This window comes from Tachypleus tridentatus, chromosome 5 (assembly GCF_004210375.1).
Source record: "Tachypleus tridentatus isolate NWPU-2018 chromosome 5, ASM421037v1, whole genome shotgun sequence".
NCBI classification, from domain to species: Eukaryota; Metazoa; Arthropoda; class Merostomata; order Xiphosura; family Limulidae; genus Tachypleus; species Tachypleus tridentatus.
In genome coordinates, this window is record NC_134829.1 from 35,151,839 (window position 1) to 35,165,932 (window position 14,094).

Consider the following 14,094-nt stretch of genomic DNA (forward strand, 5'->3'; position numbering starts at 1 on the left):
ATCCACATAACTATGAAAGATTAGTTTTTATTTCTTCCTTGACGTATCTACAAGCCATCTTGATTTGTAGATTGTTGTAACATGTAGACCTAAAAGAAATACCATTTAATTGTAATACCACTAATGTAAAAATAAACTTATTTGTACAATTTTCACGGTTGTTCAGTGAAGTCACTGGATATACGCGATAATCACATGAATCCAAATACTAGGAGTTTTCTTTTATGAATGACTGGAAAAAATAAATTCTAGTTTACTATTAACCACTCGCGTTGACGTAAAACTCACTAACTCAATCGTTCGGCGATTCTCGTATTTATAGCCTTGTTTCTCTCGAGGTTTTCGTAACGTCACATTTCGAGCTTTCTAGCCTTACTACCAAAACCTCATCATATGACCTCTAGCTAACGTCCCTATAAAAACGTTAAAAATATTGTTTCCATCTCTCTCCGCTTATCTATGTAGTCTAAGCACATAGTAGCTATTTTATCTTGCATCTGATGTTGAAATTTAGCACACAACATTACTCATGAACTATAGAGGTTTTGCGTGTGACGTCACTCTTGACCTAGTTACTGCTGACCGCCATGATGGGTGGCACGCTCGGCGTGTTTATATTCCAACACAAGGGTGATTCATAGTCAAATGTGCGCGATGGTACACTCGTGTTGTGCATTTAACTGTTCAAATTGACATGGACAGGTGGAAAATGTGTCATATTACAGATTTCCTAAAGATCTCGACCGAAGAAGACGATGGATTGCAGCTGTCAATAGGAAAACCTGGACACCCACAGAGCACACCAGACTTTGTAGTAAACATTTTGTGTCAGGTATGTATAATTCATCTATAGCCAGGCTGAATAAATTGAAACTTACATGCATGATATATGTACAGCAGAACACACTGCAGCACCAGTCAAAGAAATGTTTTTGCGTACTTTTCTTTTACTTTTAAATAACTGAATAGTAAATTTACTGAAGGAACAATATCATTCATGATGAATAGGTTATATAGCCATTTGTACATTAAGACAAAATGTTAATATCTCTTAAAGGACCAATTTAAGTGATTCATCAGAAAACCACAACTGGCACAAGATTTAAAGTGTGCAAATAATTACTTTGTTGGCTGTACATTCAGTTGTTAAACAATGTTCAGCATATTGTTATATATATATATATATATATATATTCAGTTAAAAGTGTACAGTGTATCTGTTATATATATATATATAAATATTATCTGATGATGCCTGTAGATCTATATCTTAACTAAATTATTGCACTCTGTTTCAGGGACGAAGAGTGATGATCCCCTATCACCTGACTATGTATCTTCCATATTTCGTTTTACACGTTCTCCCCTGAAGAGAAGGAAAGCTGCTGAATTGTGTAAATATGAATACAGGAAAGAAGTGACCAAAAGGAGAAAAGAACAACAAAAGAGACATGAAGCTGCTGCTGGGCTGCTTGACCTTGCTTTCATAGAATCTGCTGGCACTGCTGCCACTGATAGCAGCTGTACTGATTCTGCTGATGAACTTGAAGCTACATGTGATAATTTTGACTTGGGTGCATCACAATATACAACTGAGACATGTATGCAGACGGAAATATCATTCACAGACTTAGTTTGACTTGAATCTGAATGCCAACAGTTGCGGAATGAAGTCCTCCACTATAAAAGTATAGCAAAAGCGAACTGTTTTGAAGATGCTACTTTTGCAAATGACGACGAGAAAGTCAAATACTGTACAGGTCTGCCGTCATATGCAGTGATGATGATCATATTCAACCAAATTTACAGATATTTCCGAGATACACAGTCAGTCTCTAAATTTCAACAATTTCAGTCACTCATGAGACTGCGATTGGATGTGCCACTGCAGCTCTTAGGATACATATTTGGATTGCACACCTCAACAGTATCACGTATATTTCAGGAGGTCATAAATGTCATGCATATTCGACTGGTACCAACATTTGTTTTCTGGCCTGAGAGAGAGGAACTAAGAATGACGTTGCCCGTGTGTTTTCGTGAGAAGTTTTCAAAGTGTTCCTGCATCATTGATTGTTTCGAAATATTCATACAGCGGCCGTCAGACCTCCAGGCACGAGCAGACACCTATTCAAGTTACAAGCCCCATAATACTGTCAAATACCTCTTAGGTATTGCTGTAATGATGACTTTATCCGACGTTGCCCTGGTTATCTGGACATTCTGTACAAATCCTGCCACAAAGTACTTGTACGCATCAAGGCTTTTGTAACCTTTTAGACTTTCATTTGTATAGGTGGAAGTCCTGTTTATCAAATATATATAAATGTCACCATATGTAATATTTGGCAGATCTACTCCGCAACAGTCTGACTCTGAGCAACGTTGTCTTGGCTGGATATTACTGGCGTAAATACACGTGGCGGGAGCATATACGGGTCTCCTACACCCAGTTCCTTCACTTTTTCCTCATACCTGGCCTTTTCAGCACCTGTCAGGTGTGCTACAAGTGATGAAAAGCCAGCAGCAACCATTTACATGTGAATAGTACTGAATACAGCAGTTGTTAACTCGTTCAGTCATGCGGGACACTTGCCACCCAATATGGCGGTATGTTTACAAACCTCGTTGTGGTCACGTGACACTAATAGGTTCACGCAAAACCTCTATAGCTTACCTAAATCTCATGTTTGACGTAACTGCACAAGAATACTAGGAGGACAATACACCCCCCTCTCATGTGTAGTAAATCTTCATAAATGTTTGCATTTGAAATTAACTATATTCCCAAACACCACTGCTGTTAACAAACGTGTTTAATTTTCCTCTTCAATTTTGAAAACAATTGCGTGATTTTAATTTTATTCAATGTACTCGCTGTTTCTGTTTGTGCATTCCTATTCTTTATTTTCGAGTTTTATTCATTTCTGAACAGTGGTACACAACAAGCTGTGTTAGTTACCTTACACGTTGTTTCTCAACCCTCACATCTGTAGTTTCAGTGAATTCATATTTGCAAGATTCTATCTCCGTAATGAGGCTAGTTAATATCATCTATAATTGTTTGCATAATTCGAAACATCAAACAATGTCATCGTCTCGAAATTTCTCACAGCAACCACATTTATGACTGTTGGAGATTCTTTGTCTGTGGAAGATTTACTGTCACTCTTCTACTTTTTTTTTCATTTCGTCCTCCTTTCTAATTCTATCTTCCACTTCTGGACCATACGTCGACATTTTCATCTAGCTCTTTCAACGGGGCCCGGCATGGCCAGGTGGTTAGGGCACTCGACTCGTAATCTGAGGGTTGCGGATTCGAATTCCCGTCACGCCAAACATGCTCTCCCTTTCAACCGTGGGAGCGATATAATTTGACGGTCAATCCCACTATTCGTTGGTAAGAGTAACACAAGAGTTGGTGGTGATGACAAGCTGCCTTTCCTCTAGAATTACACTGCTAAATTAGGGACGGCCATGGTAGATAACCTTCGTGTAGCTTTGCGCGAAATTCAAAACAAACCAAACCAGAACAGAAAGAAACTTGTTTTAATTTAAGTTGGACAGCACATTTATGATACTTTAATTGAAAAGAAAGTTATCTTTGACAAGAAACGACGTATATATATTTTCACGAAGGGTGGGTTGTTTGTAAATAAACAAAGCTACATAATGGGTTATTTGTGCTCTGCCCACCACGGGTATCGAAACCCGATTTTTAGAGTTGTAAGTTCGCAGATACACTTTTGTGTTACTAGAGTGAGGAACTTAACAAAGGAATTGATTTCAGATATCTAACACGAAACTAATCTGAATTGAGATTTATGCTAAAAAGTCAGCTGATCACTCAAGCCCATTTTTTTCCAGAAACGGCTTGTATGTTGATTAATCATAATGTTTCCCTGTGTGGACACTTTTAATTCCGTCTTTACTTGTTTATAATGTATTTGGTTTGAATTTCGGGCAAAGCTACACAGGGCTATCTGTGCTAGCCGTCCCTAATTTTGCAGTGAAAGACCAGAGGAAAGACAGCTAGTTATCGCCATTCACCACCGACTTTTGAACTATTATTTTACCAACGAGTAATGTGAGGTCAATTTCCACGGCAGAAAGGACGAGCATGTTTGGTGTGGCAAGGATTCGAATCCGCAGCCCTCATATTGCGAATCAAGCGCTCCAACCACCCAGCCATTTAAAATGTAAAAAAAAGCAAAAATAGCTTGTTAGTTTTTTGTTTATAAATGGCGAAGATGAACAATGAAAACATCTAATTTTGCGTCTTTAATAAATAATGTTTTACATTATTAATAATTGGCTTGGACAAGGATAAGATTTTACTCTGTCATTTGGAATAATGTTATTAGGCTTCATTAAAACAATGCACTTTAGTGCTTACGATGAAGTTAACATTCTGAATTTCGCAGTAATCTACATTGATTTAATGAAGTTTAATAAAATACTATTGCAAATGATATAGTAAAAACTTATCCTTGGGTATCTATTTGTCCAAGTCAGTTACTATTCATGTAAAACATTTTTATTTATTTATTAAAGATGCAAGTGTATTTTTAAAAGTCTAGCAGGTTAACAAAAAAGTTTTAGGAACATATTTTAAAACATAATACGTAACACGTGTTTTCTGAAAAATCAGTCTGTTTATACTATTTCAAGTTATATTATTACGATATATTTATTAAACATAGATGTCGCTAGCTTGTATTTATAACACGCGGGAGGTTGAGTTTCGAAACGTAAACCTAAACCTCAGCATCGAAGCGTCTTATTAAAGTTGTATGTTTACATGCGAAATATTTAAATATTGAATGACAGAAAAAAGAATACCTATGTTCAAGAAGCAAAAGGTTCCTTTACCTGTTGTTGTCGTAGAAGATCACAATGAGGTTTGTACTTCATTAGCATGTACAAAAATGTATAAAGTTTGAAAACATCTTAAGTTTAATGTAGATATAAATACCTTATTAGGAGAACTTTACAGTTTTATCTTTTTGATATAGAATTTTACACAGTTTAATGATATGGAAATTTCATAGACATAGTGATACTGGTGTCATTGATACGTTCTTGAAGTCGAATTTTATGAAGACACGATAGACAGATTATGTATTACAATATTTAATATTATGCTTTTGTTATAATATCTAATATTTTAATTTATATAAATGAAAATCCTAGTCTTAAAATGAATTACTGTAGATTTGGAGACAAATTTTCATTTACTACTGAATTATGAAATATTTTGCTTAATGAAGTACATTATTATTGGTATTACTATTTACTATTAGTCTCTTACTGTTTGTGTCAGAAATGAGTTGCTTTGAATTTGTGGTTTACAATTCTTTTCAAAGCAAAAATGATTAGGAGGACTGTTATCAGGTGTTCAGAATTTATATTAATAACAGGGTTTGTACAGTCTTTCTTTGAGTTATCTGTTTGAGTGTGGGAATGAATGAGGTTGAAAATACAAATATGAATGATACAAGTGATATGTTTTAGCTTTAGAAGTCTAGATGAAGACTTTTTTACTTTATGTTAACCCTTAAATGGTAGCCATCATGCTGCTACCAACAACATTCCTGCTGTTTAAGTGTTAAAGTTATTAACTTGTGAAATTATTTGTTCTTGTTACGATACAGTTTATATAGTTAGCATAGTTATGAAAAAAAACAACACATAATTATATAATTGTGAAGAGGTGTATTTAAAGTGGATTGAATTTTCTACTTTGTTTATCTTGAAGAAGGTAACCTCTATGAGTTGAATGACTGGTTATAATTATAGTAAATCTATGTCCATTATTCTACTTTTCAATGCACGATTGCTATATATATTGAAGCAAGAACTCAGTTTCTTTTTTTACTTTAGCAGTGTACGTCATTAATAATAATCATTAATGTGTCTGATAATACTGATGATTATTGGAGCTAACTGTAGTTGAATCTCATATAAAAGACAACACTGTTTATAAATTAGGCTGTTTACTGATGTAATTTAAATGCTCATTTGAACATAAATGTATTAATAAAGGTTTTTAATGACTACTAATGACATGTATAGCATGTGGTATGTGAGATTATAAGTGAAGAAAAATAACTGTTGGTTTCTGCTGTTCTTAGCAATTGTTATGGATTTTAACACCAAGTGATTTTAACATTCTGATGCACTGATAAATATGAACCATGATTTCATTTTTAACACTGTATATTGTACTTTGTGTAGGATTCTAAAAATTGTGTGTTAAATATTTTGAGACTGTTAATAGATATGAAAGCTAAGAATGAATTAGATTACAAAAAGCTATTTAGCTGATTAATTCACTTTCACTGTTCATATGAAAGCAACACCAGTCAATAAGTGTAACCTATCCATATCCTTAACAGTTTTGTAAATCTACAATTTTTTCCTTTTTACTTCCCTGCTCTGAGAAGAATAAGTGAATTTTGTTTTGCATGTGTTTTTTGTTGGTTAGAGTTTTAACATTCGTCTTTTCCATTTTTCCTATTGCTTCAGATAAGATCAAACTGAAGCCTAATTATAATATTCTTGGTCTAAGAATCCAAAGTTCTGTAAGTATTAGCCCTAGTCTGGTAATGTTAAACTAAACAACTATAAGCATTAGTTCTAGTCTGGTAATGTTAAAACTAAACTGTAGGTTTTAGTTTTCGTCTGATAATTTTAAAACTAAACAAGGATTATTATAATTTTGCCTCAAAAGTCATTGTTTGAACCCATAATTCTTTAAATTTACATTAATTATATTAATAGGAAAGTCTTTAGTAGAAAAGAGTTAAATTTGCTGTTGTCATTGAGTGTTTCTAGCTGTATTGAGAATGTTGAGATATTATGGAATGACTTGGATTAGTTGGTAAGTTGAACAAATATATGGCAAACTATCTTTAGTTATAGCTAAATGCAAAGTAATGCATTTGGATTATCATACTTTGAATCACATGGCTGATACCAATAAGAATACATCCAACAGCACGACTAAATAAAATTCTCTGCATACTGGTGTACAAGTCACTCAAGCTACCAAAGCAGTGCTTTGTTACTAGTTGTAAAACTAATAGATCCTTATGTGCTTATTATTTGCTTGTGAAAAGAGATAATTATTTTTCTATACAAATCACTAGTTTAAACTTCACTGTGAATACAGTGTAAAGTTTTGCTCTCCTTATTAATAAATGGTTTTGAGATTTTGGAATGGGCTCGGATGAGTGCTAACAGAAATATTCCAGAAATGAAAGAGTTCTTTTATAGAGGTAGGATAAGATATTTTGCTTGCATTTTCTTGAAATAAAAAGTGTGAGAGATGATTATTTTAAAATTTATCAAGGAAATTGATAAAATAATGACCTCTGATTTCTTTGTACTGTTTATTAAAGACAAGTGGGTGCTCGACTTATGGCATTAGTTGCCATAAATAATATTGAATCATACGTGAATGTAAGAGTGGGTGTAAAATATTACTTTAAGTTTGGGTCTCCATAGACAATCCTGAAGGACTTGATGGCCCTTGTTGTTTTTACTTAAAATTCCTAAATGAAGGCATAGAAGAATAAAAAAAAGTTAGATTCAGTTGTTTTTATGACAATGTTTTATATATTATTATTATAGGTAATAACTGATGGAAAGAATAAATATTTAATGTGATGCTTTGCAAATTTTGTAAGTTTTAATGCTACATACATTTTGTTTTTATGTTTGGGTGAAAGTGTATTGGAACAGTATTGTCTGGGTATGGATTAAGAAGTTCAAGTTGTGAACCCTTGTGTACAACTGAACTTATTCATAACTTTCAGTTATCTCCACATCACAGCTAGTCCCCTCATGAAGTTAAGAGTAACCGTATAAATGGTGGGTGTTTGTAATTGGTGAGCTCTATCTGGTTATCAGTTGTAAATTAAAGATAGATAGGCTTAACTGAGATCTTTGACTGTCTATTCCGTGTGTGACAATGGCCCCAATTAAGCATAGACATAGTAGGCAGCTATCTAGGGCGGCAAATCTATGAAACCTCGGACGCAAGCTGCAACAAAAATTCGAATTAAAGTTTTGTTTAATTTTGTAATGTTGGGGCGCCAGTTAGAGATATCACAGAAGAGGGCTGGGCGATCATGTTACTAATCACGGAATTAATTACGTAACTCATACGAAGGCTTCATTTATGTTGCGATCACGTTGAGGTGGATGCAGGAAAAAAATATTTGCTTTGGGCGACACTCTCTCTTTATGCGGACCTGCACGTGTTGCACATGTTGCCGTTCAAGTTAATTATTTCAAATACCAGATTATCAAATATGACAAATAAATTAAAACTTTCGACAAAATAATTGCTCATTGTAGAAATGTTATGTATATGAATTTGCTGTTACACTATATATAACTTGAATGTTTTAAGAATCTGATTTTGTTGTGAAAATCATGGTTGTATTTTGTTTCATAAAAATCTTCCATAAAATAGTTTTAATTTATGTAAATATGAAAGTAAAGTTTTTCTTAAAAGTTATTTGTCTAATAGATGGCGCCACGAGAATATCCAAATTAATTATTTTGCCCCTCTATGTTATGTAAATTGTTAGTCCAATCGTCTATTTTCTGATTGTATACACTGGTATATGATTTATAGATTAACAAAATTATAAGTGAATAAAAGTGTTTCTAAAGACAACCTTATAAAATCATTTTTTTCAAAGTCGAACTATTCACCTGAAAACATTTAAATTATCCACTTTAATTTGTCATAGAAAAAAAAATGTTGCAAACATTGAATGCCAGTTATAAGGAATTATGGTGAAATGATTGGATTTCTAATAAAAATCGGATACTTGTTGTTCTTCCATGGAACATATTAAACTTCGATACTGAACATGCTTCACAGCCTATCAGTGTTCATGATATTCATGTTGGATGAGAAAATCTCAATAATATGTTTTCTAATTTTGAGTTTACGATACAGAAATATTCATCTTTCAGTCATCCATACTAGTTATCCAGTATTTCGTAATGCTACAAGGTCATACTGATAAACTATTTCATTGTAACATAAATAATATAGAAATAGGATAAGGACCGGAGAAGGTTAAATGTCTTCAACAAGTTACGACCTGTCTTAGTTATAAAATAAAAGGCATATTTAATAATCAGCATGAGAGACAATTAGCCGCTGTCCCTAAAAAAAAAACACCAAAAATTATGCTTCCTTTTTCTAACTGTTACCACGTATGAACAGTAAGTGGTCAATAGGCCACACTTTAAGAACGTCTGACGTACGTTAATCGCGTCAGAATATGTTCATTTGTTTTTTGTACAAAGGTACTTGAGGGCTGTCTGTCACTACTTTTGAAGTGATAGACTAATGATAAAGCAGCTGCCCACTCCACTCATCGATAACTCTTAGGTTATTTTTTACTGATGAATAACGAGATTGGCCGTCACGTTATAACGACATCACAGCTGAAGGGCGAGCTTGTTCAGAGACAGGATCCGAACCCGTGACTACTGCGAGTCGAGTGCTACAACCAGTAGGCCATGCCTAATGACAACCACCAGTGCTTTTAGGGATGTGAACAACCACTTTCTTCATACCTTTATGTACGATGTATTTTTTTTTTCATGATTCTATTTGTTTTATCATACCAGTTCAACAAAATGTTGGTGTTATTGATCCAACCCCTTACACACAGATGCTTTAAGAATGTCGGATGTCAGGAAGTGTTGTCCAGGATTTTGATGTTTTCCTCTCTCTATCTAAAAGAAAACGGTTGTGATAATAAATAAAGTTTAAATTAGTTGTTTTTAAACACAAAGCTTCAGTGTTGGCTCTCTGTGTTTTGCCCACCACAAAACCCGATCGTTAGTGTCGTAGGGCTACAGATATGCTGTTGAGCTATTAGGTATAAGGCTAACAATATATGAAGACAAATTTATCAGTTGTGTTCGTGTTACATGAGAATACGCATTTAAAACGCCAGAAGAGTAAAAGTAATTGGTTGACTTTCCTATCTGAAATTGAAAACTAATATTATTCCATTGTTTTTTTTATATAGCTTATTTAAATCTTAGATATCGTTAGGAAACTAGTGTTCATTATAAGTTTTATTTTGATTTTTAGAATATTTCATTGCAGTGTAACTAAATCAACTAGAATATTGTAACACGATGATAAGGTGAAAGTTATCATAACCAGCTTCGTGTAATAACCGTTTTAATACATTTGAATAACTGTTATGTGTATTTATATCGCAAACAGTAAAGAGTCTTGTGAAAATCGTTTCCTTTCATTAATCGTAATACATAATCACAAAGTATTATTGCGTCTCAGTCAAATTATCGTCATTCGAAATAAGTATGCACTAATCAAGTAATCGTTCTTTCTGTTCTTTGTCGTGATTGTGTAGCGGACAAATTTGTTTCAGTTCAAGGTTCAACTTGTGTATTATATATATATTCCCAACTCTGTTTCTTATATGGGTAATTAACGTTCACTTTCATCATCCTTTTTTGTATGTTGTAGAACTTCAGATTGCGTAGTTGGTGAACCGGGTTTGAATCCGGTACAAAACCTCAAACTATCTTCTCCCATTCACCTTATATTTGTTTGTTTGTTTGTTTTTGAATTTTGCGCAAAGCTACGCGAGAACTATCTGCACTAGCCGTCCCTAATTTTGCAGTGTAAGACTAGACGGACGGCAGCTAGTCATCACCACACACCGCCAACTCTTGGGCTACTCTTTTACCAACGAATAGTGGGACTGGCCGTCACGTCCCCACGGCTGAAATGGCGAGCATGTTTGGTGTTATGGGGATTCGAACCCGCGACTCTCGGATTATGAGTCGAGTGCCTTAACCGCCTAGCCACGCCTCCCACTTTATGCTTTGATGTGTTATAAGATTGAAAGTCAGTCTCTTAGTGTGGATTGTGTTAGGCTTCTGCCGACTTGTTGCTCCCCTTCTGGTCAATAAGTGAAAATTAGAGACGACAGCAAATAGTCTTAGTACATTTACCACAAAAAACAAATATAAATTAATTTGTTATCGGTTGAATGACGACACTGTATATACCAATTCTGCCAACTTATTTTTAAAATTGGTGTCTTGTATCTGTCTTGTCATATTTTAAATCAAAAGAAAAGTTCACAAAATTAGCTATTACGTATTCTAAAGACAGCCGATATGCAACCTTCTCAGGTCATCTTCAAGTTAACAATCTAGAACTCGTGTACTTCGGTTTTTTGTTCTTATGCTTCTAAGATAAATTGTGACAGACAATCAAAGAAAATGTGAATAATTAATGTTGTTTACTTTCTCAGAACATGTTTTGTTAATATTATTTCAACTAATACTATAATGTGAACTGAAAGGGTTAACGTTAACTGTAGAATCATTTGTTCGTTGTTCATGCTTGTCTTTGGTTGTAAGACTGCCAAACAGGTTCTTATAAAATTAATTTATGTGATGGTTAACTCTCTGGACACGTTCGTTATCATCGTAAGGGTTATAAAGGGTCGTATTGCCCGCCCTATGGAAGTGACTGAAGTCTCAAAACGTACTGGACAGTTTGAAACACTATTAGTCATCGTTTGAAGTGATAAATGATATTATGCGTGGCTCACTAACGTCATCCCTTTTACATTATGTGAGAACCAACAAAAGCAGTTTGGAAGAAAAAATTATAAACTTCGAATTTGCGTAAATGTCTACAGTTTATTCTAAATTCAAGGTACAAAGTCGCTATTTCAAACGCCAGGCTCATGCGTGTGGAAGAAAAGCTGGTATATTGCTTTCTCACCGCCATCTGGCGCTTTAAATGACCAATATAATTTAATATCAGTTCAAATTGTTTTCTGAAAGTTTATTTCAAGAAAATGCAGTCAACTTTACATTAAATTCAACTTAATAAAACTTATAAATAATGAAAGAAAAAATATATTTCTTGTTTGTAAATTTTCAGAAGATGACCTAAGAAGGTCGAGACGTTGTTCTGTACTTTATCAGTAAAAGTGTTAATACCCATACCAGCCGTCTGAGATACATTTTTACTTCAAGTGAGTTTCTCGTCATGACAAAGAGCCAGTACTAGATACACATATAGACCCTTTTGAGTTTCCCGTGAAATAGTGTGATGCTGTAAGCCCCCTTCTTAGAATGATTCAGTATTGAAGCTTCATTATTTTTGCTCAAGGCCCTCATGCAATTGCACAAGTTGCACCCCTTTTAAATTCAACATTGTCCAGTACCCAACTTGAAGTTAGTATAAGACAATGAAATGTGACTATCTTTCATATACACACAGTACCGCTTTTAAACATTGTATTAAATAATCTATTTGTTTGATGTGTGAAGTGATTATACAGCATCTGCATTGTTTCTTTTGAATACAGTAACCAAACTAGAATTACTGACTGTTTTCATACCTTGATTAATGATTGGATGGACACACTGGGTAATTTTGTTATTTTGTTACATCAAAATACAGAATTGACCTAAATAATGTATAAACTTGTTTTCAACATAAAAAATTCATTAAATAGCAGAATTAATTCTACTGTTGATGTTATTTTTGCTTACATTTTTGTGCGTGATTGGTATATCATGAGGGACCTTGAAACCAGTAGAGTCATAGACTCTCAAGCACATTAGCTCATGAGTGATTAAGGAAAACTGTTTAAGAAAACGGGCAGCGATCCCAGTAATTCTAGGATTAAAAATTGTATTTTAGACTTACCACGCTACTGTTTGTACAGTTATTGTACGACATAAACAGAGCTACTGTTTGTACAGTTATTGTACGACATAAACAGTGCTACTGTTTGTACAGTTATTGTACGACATAAACAGTGCTACTGTTTGTACCGTTATTGTACGACGTAAACAGAGTTACTCTTTGTACAGTTATTGTACGACATAAACAGAGCCACTCTTTGTACCGTTATTGTACGACGTAAACAGAGCTACTGTTCGTACAGGTATTGTACTGCACAAACAGAGCTACTGTTTGTATAGTTACTGTACCACATAAAGAGGGCTACTGTTTGTGCAGTTATTGTACCACATGAACAGGGCTACTGTTTGTATAGTTACAGCACCACATAAACAGGGCAATTTTTTGTACAAATATTGTGCTATTCTCCTCCCAAAAATATCGTTTATTATTTGTCATCAACACATCAGTTGTTGTTTCCACAGGTAATGTATCTCTTTCTTTCTCCCTCCAGGTACTGTACCACATATACAGAGCTATTGGGAGAAAACTTCTTCCCTTCGCAGACGGAACGATTATTCATCTAGATTCTCATCCTGATCTTCTTCTGCCTAAAAATTTTGATCTCGACAGGATATGGGACAAACATTACATTTTCAAGTAAGTTTTTTAATGTGGGACCAAGCTTTAATATCTGGATGCTTACATTTTCCATCATGGCTATATATATATATATATATACACACAAATGTGTGTGTGTGTAATTACAAATGCTTTGATTATATCATTTTTCATATTCACGTTTATCTTAGTTCCTGTTTATCATGGAATATATATATATATATATATTCTGTTTAGACTTATGTTTATCAAGTATGGGTTTTTATTACAGTCATACTTACTAGAGCTAATATGGTCAATTATATTTTAAGAATGCATGTTGTTTTGATTGGAGGGGACTGAGGGAAGCTATGAGCTGAAACACTGGGCAAATAATACATAAAGTTACAAGTTGATTTGTTTGTTTAGAAGAAGAAATGATACTTTATGTTATAGTCACTGTTGTGTAAGTTCAGAAGGTTCCAAGAGACACGTTGCTTTTTGAATTAGATTGTTTTTATAAGAAGTGATAGTTAAAACTAGTGATTGTAGTTTTCCTTTCAGTGAAATTTAAGTTAGTATGTATATACGTAATAAGTACATATCCACCATGTAGTTAGTATGTATATACGTAATAAGTAGATATCCACCATCTAGTTAGCGTGTATATACGTAATAAGTAGATATTCACCATGTAGTTAGCGTGTATATACGTAATAAGTAGATATCCACCATGTAATTAGTATGTATATATGTAATAAGTAGATATCCAC

At 33.9% G+C, this 14,094-nt stretch overlaps 2 protein-coding genes and 1 long non-coding RNA gene across 7 annotated transcripts in view; all 3 read left to right on the forward strand.

Annotated features, from left to right (window-relative positions):
• Nucleotides 1–145: 145 nt before the first annotated feature.
• LOC143250923 (uncharacterized) lies at nt 146–1,640 on the forward strand. The gene is made up of 2 exons (XR_013028435.1): nt 146–832; nt 1,299–1,640. It is a non-coding gene; the product is annotated as an uncharacterized LOC143250923 (long non-coding RNA).
• Nucleotides 1,640–2,272, forward strand: LOC143250925 (uncharacterized). The gene has a single exon (XM_076502121.1). It carries the CDS (start codon nt 1,781–1,783, stop codon nt 2,270–2,272), a length of 492 nt encoding a protein of 163 aa, XP_076358236.1. The 5' UTR covers nt 1,640–1,780.
• Nucleotides 2,273–4,762: 2,490 nt separating this feature from the next.
• The window catches only part of MESR6 (misexpression suppressor of ras 6), a 426,053-nt gene continuing 416,721 nt past the window's right edge, over nt 4,763–14,094 (forward strand). For all 5 annotated transcript variants that reach the window (XM_076502108.1, XM_076502111.1, XM_076502110.1 and 2 more), the window contains exons 1-2: nt 4,763–4,901; nt 13,236–13,381. In XM_076502108.1, the coding sequence (XP_076358223.1) occupies nt 4,824–4,901; nt 13,236–13,381 (224 nt within the window). In that variant the 5' untranslated portion in view covers nt 4,763–4,823. The remainder of the gene's footprint in view (nt 4,902–13,235; nt 13,382–14,094) is intronic.

Bases quoted from the DNA above. Each gene is read 5' to 3' on its own strand.
- LOC143250925 (XM_076502121.1), top strand. From the start codon at position 1,781: ATGATGATCATATTCAACCAAATTTACAGATATTTCCGAGATACACAG.